At 39.9% G+C, this 11,134-nt stretch overlaps 1 protein-coding gene across 2 annotated transcripts in view; it reads left to right on the forward strand.

The window, feature by feature from the left end:
- Positions 1–10,982, forward strand: part of MAGI3 (membrane associated guanylate kinase, WW and PDZ domain containing 3) — a 61,222-nt gene extending 50,240 nt beyond the window's left edge. The window contains exons 17-22 of one of the 2 annotated variants that reach the window (XM_032203365.1): positions 2,494–2,596; positions 2,707–2,839; positions 3,325–3,468; positions 6,230–6,368; positions 7,268–7,357; positions 7,803–7,866. In XM_032203365.1, coding sequence (XP_032059256.1) covers positions 2,494–2,596; positions 2,707–2,839; positions 3,325–3,468; positions 6,230–6,368; positions 7,268–7,317 — 569 coding nt within the window. In that variant the 3' untranslated portion in view covers positions 7,318–7,357; positions 7,803–7,866. Of the gene's footprint in view, positions 1–2,493; positions 2,597–2,706; positions 2,840–3,324; positions 3,469–6,229; positions 6,369–7,267; positions 7,358–7,802 lie in introns of both variants that reach the window. The other variant, XM_032203366.1, reaches the window with a different exon arrangement.
- Positions 10,983–11,134: the final 152 nt, after the last annotated feature.

Consider the following 11,134-nt stretch of genomic DNA (forward strand, 5'->3'; position numbering starts at 1 on the left):
TTTAACATGCTATCTCAGCCCGTAATACAGAATTTCAAAAACTTAATTTCCCTTTTTGTTAATGTTTAAAGCAGAGAGATTTTTACAAATTGTTATTTTTCTATTAGACTTTCATTTCTATCAAATCTAATTCATTGCAGTTTGAGGGGACATACCTCAAAGCAGTTGCCCAGGACAGTTTATAACGCAATTGAAGTTTGAGTTTGTTGCATTAGATCTGTTTCTCAGGGGCTCTTTGTCTTTAGAATAAACTTTCTGAATATTATCTTTTTTCCCCTTATTTATGCATGACCTTACCTGGACAGTGTATAAGAACTTAGCATTTCTCCTTTCCTCAATTACATATTTGGAGCCAAAATGTAGAGATAAATCAAGAGCCTGAGGAGAATTAAGAGGGGGGGGAAAAAAGTGATAAAACTAGACTGAGGAGACCAATCAGAAAATGTGGGGGACTTAAAACAGCTGAAGTTTGTACATTTCAGATGGAAAGAATTTTGTGACAATGAAAGAGAGAAGCAGAACCTGTTCCACAGAAATGGGAATAAATCATTGTTTTAAAATTCTCACTCATTTACTTGGAAGAACAGTGTTTATCTCACAGCATAACCCTCCATACAGCAGAATCCCTTAAGAAGCCAGAGTGGTTGTAAATTAGTCAGGGCTTTAGTCTTTTCCCCCTATTGGGGTGCCAGGGAGAGAGCTGAGCTTTGCAGGGATTGTTCACAAGGTGGTGGATGACACCAAGGATGAATATAACACGCAGCTCCAAAAGAGGAAAATGCCTGTTTTGCCAAAAGCTGTACAGCATCACAAAACATAAACTCTCCTAGAGCTTAATGTTCCCCAGTGCATCATCTTCAGTGCTATCCTCTGAGACTGGCACTGAGAATGCTACCATGTAGCACTCCTCTCTCCCTCCTGGCTTTCACAGATGTGTGGTCTTTGCTTTTCATATGAATAAACGAATTCCACTTCATGCTCCAGAAGACATTCTTTAACATTTTTCACAAAAGCAGGAGCCTGTCAGCTTCTGTCATGTATTAGCTGGAAACACAAGAGAGAAGGCTGAAAGAGGACTGGAAAATTTGTACAAACAGATGGCATTTCTCTTGCCTGTGCTTCTAAATTAAAATTCTGAGTATAAACCAGGAGTAAAAGTTGACATTTTGTCTCTAGAGAAAAACCTCTTTAAGGCACGTCATAGTAATAGCACCAACAAGTCCTATGAAGGACTTCTGAGGTCTAGCATAACAGAGGAATTCAGTTTAATAATAGACATTATGTTTTCCTTTCCATAAGATGCTTGAGCCTTTTATATATTTTACTAGGGTTTGGGCTTTTTTTTTTTAACTCAGAAATGAATAATGAGTTGCACCTAACAGAGGACTGGAACAACTGCACTTTGACTGTTTGGGATTTTTTTAAAACTGTATAAGGAAAATAAATCTATTAGTTTGTAATTCAGTACCTAAGTTCATCTTGGGCCACAATTTGCCATTTAAGTTTCTAGCGAAGAGGCAGCTTTTTGCATAGACCATGCTTCATTACTCTTTTAAGTGACAGACATTTTGTATTCTGAAACATCTTGTTTCATAAATGCAGTGGTTTTATTGTAAAACGCACAATCACTACTTTGCGTGGTAAAGAAAATTGTATTATTTTAAAGGATTTTATTAAAGCGTCGTTATACTTTAATTTTTACTTAGCCTTTGGGAGAAAGCAGAACACTGCAATTCTGGTTGGTACGTGCCAGTTACCTGGTCGCCCCAGTGTAGCTCTGGGACTGTTCCATAACCTTGCTTCCAGGTGGCCTACAGGAGACTGTGTTGCAGCTTAAAAGAGTTGACAGTTTGCCTCTGTTGTTCAGGCCTTCATCGGTGAATCCTAATTGCCCCTGCAAATCCTCGTTCTCCTCTTACCTTTAAAAAGTGATGTGTTCTCAAATGGGCATTGTTCTTCGTCCCTTACAAATCACTGCTGCATCGAGTATCTGAACCAGCTTTGTGGATCTGACTGGCTCGAACCTTCTGCTCTTTATCAGCTTGCAGACAGTCTAAAAGCATTTTGTTCATGGTTGGTTTGGTTAAAATTGTGTATTTTTTTTCTGAGAAAAAGCAGTGTAAGTAAGAATAAAATTTCTGCATAATTTATTCTGTGGAACTGATGAGCTGCCATTGGTTCCTGGCTTACAGCACCAAACCTGGGAAGATCCCCTTCACCTGGTAACTGTTGTGAGCTCAGCTCAACCTGAGGGACTGTGGCAGTAGCATCACCGCGAGCAGCCCATCAGCTGTTACACAGATCTGCCTTTCAGCTCATCCTCTGAAAGCCGTGGTCGTTTTTCCCAAAATTTCAGATGCAAACCTTCTATTTTGATCCAGGCAGTTGAGAGCAGCAGACACAGCACTGCTGGTCACTGTGGTCTCTCGTTGCGTGTGCCTCGCTTTATATTTGGAAAATTATCTCTGACTTGTTTTTGTTTGAATTTATTAGAACATCGTGGTCCTCCGTCAGGAACAAACTCTGCCAAGCAGAGTCCAGCTCCGCAGCACCGACCTCTGGGATCAGCACAGATGAACCCTTCCAGCACAGACAGGTACAGAGCTTTTGTATTTGGCAAAAGGAACTGAAAGCAACTAGAAAAGCTTGACTGGTGGGATCGTTTACATGCAAAAGTGACATCCGCTTCCTTCTACTTCTCTGCAGGGTAGCTACGGAAGTTGAAGCTGGAAAAGAAGTTTCAAATAGTTACAGGCTTTCGTGGCCTGAGCATAAGCACTTGACACAACCGGATGCTGGCGTTGCTGCAGTTATTGGTAGTCGTCATTCACAGGTGCAGGTAACCATGCAGAGGCACGCAAAATGCCAGTTCCTCAAGACACTACAGTGAAATTGCCACAGAGTATTCAAAATGAGAACAGGAAAACGTTTCCATGTCAGACTTGGGTAGAAAGTTGCTTATAAAAATGCACTAAATCATTTCACATAATGTCTTTGCTAATAATTTATATTTATTTACTTGCCATAGTTGAATACTCAGACAAAATCCTTGGAACAAGGCTACTACAGACCCTCTGGCAACATTTCCTAAAGAAGTCTTATATGCACATCAAAAACTTAAAAAGACGTTATTTATATTTAGACTTAGAATGAAACCATTGCACTTAATCATACATGAGTTGTGATGAATTCATCTTAAATTGTATATTGCATGCTTCTCAAAATGTGGAAATTTGTAAAGCATTTCTCCAGAGAAACAAAGATTTAAGTCTGCCTATAGGTCCTCATCTTTTTTTTTTCCCTCTGGTCTCACTTCCTGCACAGAATTCTGGCTGTTTCCCAGTAGAATTGGAGAGAGGCCCTCGAGGGTTTGGGTTCAGTCTTCGAGGAGGAAAGGAATACAACATGGGCTTATTTATCCTTCGACTAGCTGAAGATGGACCAGCTGTCAAAGATGGGAGAGTACATGTGAGTTTGTCTTTCCTAATCAGTTTGTCAGCACAGAAGTCGGCCTTTTGACATACTTACTTTGCCTGTGCTGGTAACAAACTTTGTTCATGAGGTCGGGATTCCAGCAGGCAGAACAGCATCTGGACAGCCGTCCTTTCAGCTACTACTGTGCAGTGATAGCAAATGCTGTGGTGCTAGGATTTTAAAGGAGAAAATGTTACTCTGGCCATCCAAAACGAACTGTCTATCCATGTGCCTGAGTTATAATAACGTCCCTGGGCTTAGTAGCAGTAAATCAGGATACTCCAGACAAGAAATTGCACAGTGGAACAGAAAACGGAAAGTATAGCCACTGTCCAAGTCAGTGAATTTGTAAAGAATTTCTGTGTGTACGTTGTGCTATTGCTGTTTTGTGAATTATTTGAAGATACAAGCCTAATATTTTTTTCAAAGATTACTCTGCTGATTCTTAGGTTTTTGTAAGAAATTCACTCTCTGTTATTATAGGAAAAACAAAATGTATAGGTACAATAGCAAAGAATTGATGGCACATGACGATCTGTGACTTCTGTTCAAAGCTGAACTTTCACAGTCTAGAGCACACAACTGAGTCGGGTGACCGTGAAATGCAGTCCCTTGGTGGTTCACTGTGCGTGGCTGCTGACACACGTCTCTGCCTCCTTTTGGACTGTAGTCTACCAGGAGAGAGACGACACTCAGTCCTTGCTGGAGCTATTCTGACTCTCACTTGGATTTGAAATTTTATGTATTGTTAACTTCCACTACCCTAATTCTTTGCAGAAATTAAATTTCTGACAGAGATAAAGATTTAGTGCATGCTGTCTTTGACCAGGGGAGAAGATAAGTGTGACGGGAGCCGAAGGAGGCTCCTTCAAGAAGGAGCCCAAATATAGATTCCAAGGGAGGGGGAGACCATGGGGAGCTTCCTCAGCAGTCTTTTAAAGCCCACTCCTACCTCTTGGCACCAGGCACCTTTTTGTGCCAAGGATGTATGTATATAGGAGGCTCCTCAAATGCTCACAGTTTCTTACTCCTCAGTCCAGCCTGGTACAGTGAGGGAGAGAACAATCCTGTTGCCTATTTCTGAGTTTTCCAGTCTCATCTCTTGCCAGAAAGGAGTCCTATCCTAGCAGACAGATAAAAATCTAAATAATAAAAAAAAAAAAATGGATGTGGAGTTTCATGCTTCTTCTCATAAAGCCACATCCACATCTTTTTTTGTTACCCTTTTGTTTCTGATCACCTTTTGGCCAGTAAAACAGGAGTGCCTTGTGATCATAGGTGGCAAAGGTGCTGAGAGCAAGATTTAAACCTACATGAACAATAGGCTCAAGTTTCATCTTACTGTTTCCCAGAGGTCCTACTTTTGACTAGTAGACAAGTGGACTGTACAGTAGGGCAGAGCTCATCTGCAGACTCACACCATTCCTGTGCTGAAGCTGTGTGTAACAGTGGTGCAATCGCATCTGAAACATGGATTCAGAACAGAGTCAGCTGCTTGTCCCACCAGCATGGGAGAATCCCAACTTGTGTTTCATCCTCATTCGTTTCTGGTGGTGCATTTGTGTGAATAAAATGCTGCTTAATTCAGATGTCTCAGTGGCAAGAGGAGGCAAAATGCTAGTACAATATGAAAGTAAGTAAATCACGCTGCTGTCTGCACCACTTCTTGCATCACTCAGGACACCGGTTTTAGGCACATTAGTGATTTTGTTATTCAGCAGTGAATGTATTTGCTGATGGTGGGTGCGGTCTGTACCCCTCCACAGCTGGTCAGGCACCGGTGGGAGCGGTGGAGCAGGGCCAGAAGTGCTGTGGTGCGTGCCCCCTGCAGCTCTGAGCTCACCCAGTGTGAGATTGTTCATGGGTTTTGTGTCGTTCGCTTTGTCCCTCCCGCAGCTGTAAAATGCTGTCATTTTTCTGGCTGTTCTCTAAAACAGTGGAGAGGAATTTCTCACCCAGTTAATGGCAGCTGAGCATGATGTGAGGCACGTAGCATGGTGCAGAGCGCCCTGTCCTATCAGATGAGTAACCAGCTACTGACCTTCTTTGGCAGAGGCATTTTATTTAACAAAGCCCAGTTTCTTTAAACTGCTAAATTTAAACACTGGTGACATCCATTGGCTGACCCGTGTATTGCAAAATAGGTTTCACGACACTTTGTGCAGATACTGAGGCCCGTTCTGGTAGCCTGCAAAGTTGGTGTGAAAGGTAATTATCCACCCAACTTCTATGCAAGTTGCTAATTGGCCTCAAAGACCTTAGTGCTGATAACTGCATAAAGGTGATCTTTCCTACCTGGAAAAATGAATCCATTCCTTTATATGAAACTTGTTCTGCCGTAGTAACAGTCAGGTTTTTATTAAACATACAGACGCATGTTGCCAGGTTTTCCATGGTTTGTCAATATCCCTCTGTAAGATGATCCAGAATGAAAATAGGCACAGGAATATGGCTGTACCTGACTCGTTGCTTGTAAATAAATGGAAGATGTTTAAAGTAAGCTGAGACTTTCTATTGAGCTGGCTGAACTGGAGGCCTGACATGAAGAGTTCTGAACTGCCACCTTGTTGTGTTGTTTTGTGTTGTATTGTGTAATCAGCAGTCCTAGAGTGGTTTTGTTATTGTTGATTTCATGTGGATTTAATGTAAGAGCTAAAACAGAAGCATCTGTCTCTGTTTTTTCTTTCTAAATGAAAAAATATTTTATGGTGGCCATGATACATAAAAACTGAACTGGTTGTTATTTTCTTACCAGGTTGGTGACCAAATTGTTGAAATCAATGGAGAACCTACCCAAGGAATCACTCACACACGAGCTATTGAGCTGATTCAGGCTGGAGGAAATAAAGTTTTGCTGCTGCTGAGACCAGGGACTGGCTTGATACCAGATCACAGTATGTCATCTAAAGTGTGGTTTCATTTTGTGTAAATATCTTACAAATCGTAAGGTCACTTTTTCTGATGAAGAGCTTTTCAGTAATAGTTAACTAACCACGAGTTTATCCCTTGAAAATTTTAAAACACGCAGTTTGAACTACCAAATTGTGTGCTGTGTTCAGTCATTTACAGGCAGCAACTGGCATCCGCTCAAGGGATAAAATCTGCTCAGAAGTTTCTCCATCTCTTTCCTCCAGAGAGCTAGAAGATAGTTCTGAACATCTTACTGTTCCAAATTGCACATCACAGTAAAATCAGAGTGAATTAGCGCATGGCATGGAAACAGCCCATCTGTGACCCAAGAGATCTGTTCTGTGCCATCTTGCTGGCTTCCTGACTGGCTTTGTTTGTGTTTCACACTGAATTACTTTGTCACTAAGTGTGAAAGTTAAATAGAGTCCTCTGTGTTCTGATGAACTTCTAAATCAGCATTTACAAGCTAGAACAGAGGGAACCAGTGTGAGGTTCACCTCTCTCTCTCTCCTTACCAACAGCTGTTCAAGCTTGGTATAATTTCAGCAATGCTAAATAGTGTTCATCGTGCACCAGGAGGACAGCACAAGAGCTATCTGGAACCACTGCCGACCCTCTTGTGCATGGAAATTTCCTAAATCTTACGCAGAAACACACGATATAGAAAGTCAGGCAGGAACTCTAGAGACCATCTGGTCCAGCCCTCTGCCAAAGTCAGGTCCTGAGATAAGCTTAAACAACTGGGACTGGATCAGTGACTGTAAAGAAGGGAAAGGTTTTGCCTCTTGTCTTGCTGTTAATCATACATTCCTGATTAAATTCTTGCTTGCTGTACTCTGTGATTTTGGTATGTAGTTCTGGGCTTTTTCTCTTCCTTCTTCAGGTTTGGCTCCCTCCAGTTTGTGTCCCTACGTGAAACCTGAGCAACATTAAGGGCTTTCAGTGCTTTTCTTGGGTTTTCCTTAAAGACTTGGTAAATCTGCATGTCTTGTGTTTCATCTCTTCCTATTAGTAAAGTGTAAAGCTATGAACAACCTCAACTTCTCATTATTTTCAATTTTCTTTTAGCAAAAAAACATTTTAGCATTTATTTGATTTTCTTGTAACCAATGTAGACCAGGAATTTGTTTTGCAATTTGGCTACGTAGCCTCTAAAATTATGCTTGTAAAAGACCATGTCAGTCCCACAGAAATCCAGCCAGCATAAGCAGAAGCTTTTTCCAAAGTCACTTCCTTATAATTGTTGTAGGTTGTAGAACAATGCAGTATGGAAAAATGACTAAATAAAACTTTGAGATTATGCCACTACAGAATCTTTTTTAAATTGAAGCTTTCACGTAACATCCTGATACCTCCGTAGCACGCACGTTTCTAAAATAGTCTTAAAAAAATAATCAAATCTCTCTGTTTACTTCCAGGTGATTGGGATAGTTATAATCCATCTTCATCAACTGTAATATATGAAGAACAGTCACCATTATCTTCATCTTCACATTCTGCTTCCCCATCTGAAGTGTGTTATTTACCAGTACCAGGAGAAGCTTTAATGAAAGTTCAACTGTCTGAGAAACTGGAACAAGCAAAGAACACTGTGCCTGAAAAGATAAGCACTTTAACTGAAAACCAGTTTGAGATGAAGCCTCTGTCTTCTCCCCAGAGAACAAATAACAGATGGGATCTCCCCTCCAGTCCTGGGTTTGAAATCACAAAAGGTAGTTTGGAATTAGGGACCAGAAGAGACAGATCTGCAAGTCCAAAAAAGTTAGGGGCAGCTGAGGGACACCATCACACAGGTTTGCACAGCCCTAGAAAGGGGGATCCTGAAAAAAGCTATGGCAATCTCTCACATAAACCTGACAGTTCCAGAAGGAGTGAGAGTAAACTCACAGAAATAGGGATGAACAATAGTAGCAAAAAAGAGTGTTCCAGTGGAAATCAAGGCAGGTGTGCCAGTCCTCAAAAGCATCTCAGTAAGCAAGGAAACACAGAAGTGTTCTGCAAGTTACAAGAATATCCTGACTTAACTGGTGGTGATAAGATGACTGTTGAGCAACTGAAAGGTGGAAATGGTAAAATAGGAGTCACAAGGAAAGAAGGGAAGCAGAAGAGTTCCGGAAAGAAGGAAGGGTGGTCTCCAGAGACAAAATATGCAGCATTTGAGAGCAACCTTCCATTCAGTGACTCTAAGAGATACACATCCGAAGAGGAAAAAATGAGGAAGTCAAACTCTGGAGAACTGAGTTCCAGCAGATTCAAAACTTCAAGCCTTTCCAATATTCCACTGCTTTCCATGGAGAAACAAAGAAGGCTCGACGCACAGGAGACTGATATTCTGAACAGACAGCATGGAGAGCGACACATGGAGCTGCCTGATGAAACCAAAGATGATGGAATTTCCAAATCTGAAAATAGTTCTCCGGTCAAGAAAACACCAATAACTCCTGGACCTTGGAGGGTACCAAGTGCATGTAAAGTCACCAATACAGCAGGTGTGGCTGAAAAACGGGTTTGACTGACACTTTTTTTAGAACATGTAATCAAGTTTCTAATAATGATCATTTAAAAGCATTGTTTCTTTACACAAAGTTGTCGTATTTTTCAGAAACTGGTTAGAGGGTGGAAAGTATTTGATTCATTCTTAAATTATCTAAGCTGCATGAAGGACCTTTTGGATTGCTTAAATGAAATGCCTCCATAAGCTGCTGTCCCCTTGTCCTTTTGAAGGCGGTGTTCTGCTGCTCTCAACGTTGCACTGCTACAGCTTTCTCAGATAGTATTGTGAGTTTCTGAACAAAATTATTTAATGCCTATATTGCCAATGTGATCATGACTCACTTCTTGTTCTTGTGCCAAGTTATCTACTGTATCCAGTCAATCCAATTCTTCTCATATGTATTCCAGTCACAGGAAAGTCAAGGTTTTGTCGAAATGGGTATTTTCTCAAGAGCATGTTGCATGTTTACATAAGGAAATACCCATGTCTTACTGGTTCAGTAAGAAGATGGGTGGGTTGGTTCTATCAATTGTAGGGCAGCAAATGAGCCACTGATGCTGTTCCAATTGATGTCTTTTTCTTAAATTTTTATACCTAATATAAAATCATGTAGATAAAAATTATATTTGACATAAATCAATGTTTTGTAATTTTGCCTTTTACGAACACAACAAAATTGCTTTATTTTCTTGATTCATGAGGATGCTTATAATAACTGTTTGCAAACATCTGTCAAAACAGAGAAAATGCTGGTTTCTGTTAAATAGCATAATTCTTTTCGTTTCATGTAGCACAATGTCCTCCTTAGCATTCTTTGTAAACATAAGCATTGTGTGCATTTATTTTCAGCCTCATTGTGGTGCTGTGTACTAAAAAGTCACATCTTTAATTATTTAATGCTAGTTAAGAATTGGATTTTTTCTTTCCCTCTGTAGAGCTAACAACTGATCTTTAGGACAGAACCAACTGCCATACTAGCTCCTTAAATGAAGTTCCTGCCTGTGTGTATTAGGTCTCCCATATTTTATTTTAAATGTGTGTCTAAGAGTGCTGAGTAGTAAGACATACAGGGTACATGAGTCTTAATATCTATTGTTTGGGCTATAATACAGATTTTTTTAAAAATAATACTGGAGAATGTTACCACCAGAATCTTCTGACATATTAGACCTATAGCTGCAAGAACAGCAGACTGCATAAATTGAAGGGTTTTATTTCCATGATAGTTTTAGAGGTGATTTCCTGATGTGACAGGTCTTTAATTACTGGGGAAAAAAAAAAAAGTGGTAAAAGGAGTGTATTGGTCCAGCTTGCAGAAGGAAAAAGAAGTGTAGAAGGCCAAGCTTTACTTACTCATCAAAATTCAAACTTGTTTAGGCTTTGAAACATGTAATGTTTTTAAAGCGTAATGAAGCACAGTGATTCAGTTCTGAGTTGAAGAACTCTTTGGAAGTACAGATGACTACTCAAACAGCTTTTTAAAGAAACACTTTGAATATTAAATGGGCTTTAAAGCAGATCTGAACTGTGCTCTGCTGCTTCACATTGGATGATCCATTGATTTGTTGTGTAGCATAACATGAACAAGTACTCCACGTTACGGAGTATGACTGTGAAAATATTTAATACTTCAAAGTTAGTCTATGTAGATATTAACCATGTATTCTTAACAAGAGTCTGTTTTTTGTTGTTGTATGCACTTGCCCTAACCACTAAATGCAGAAACAGATTCAGAAGTTTAGTACAGAGATGAAATAGCACCACTGAAATTATTTCCCTGTCATCAACTACCCCTATATTTTTTCTATATATTAATGTGACCTGATTTATTGTCCTATCTGTGTGTGAATCCTCCTTCCATAGAACTTGTATCTGTACTTACTGTATCAGATGACTTAGCAATGTGGCCTTGGAATGCTAAGCAATGTATGGATGTACTGGGTGTAAATGTTTATATAATGTACAGCACCTTTATACATACTTCTGAGGTTCTGACTAGAGAGAGACCTGTAAATCGCTCATTATTTTTTATATAGATATTAAAAAAGAAAGTCCAGTTTGTTGCTTGTTGGTTCTGCACTGTATAAAATAGATTGTCTGCTGACTTTCAGTGGTGTGATACTTTAAACAGATAAATATATAACCCAGATTTTACCCACAAACATAATACTCTTCTGGAAAACAAATGCAGTTTATTATTGGAAGTTTTCTGGACTCCTGGTTCAAATAACAAATGTTCAACAAAGGTAATATAAA

The sequence above is a fragment of the Aythya fuligula genome, chromosome 25 (genome assembly GCF_009819795.1).
Source record: "Aythya fuligula isolate bAytFul2 chromosome 25, bAytFul2.pri, whole genome shotgun sequence".
Taxonomy (NCBI): Eukaryota; Metazoa; Chordata; class Aves; order Anseriformes; family Anatidae; genus Aythya; species Aythya fuligula.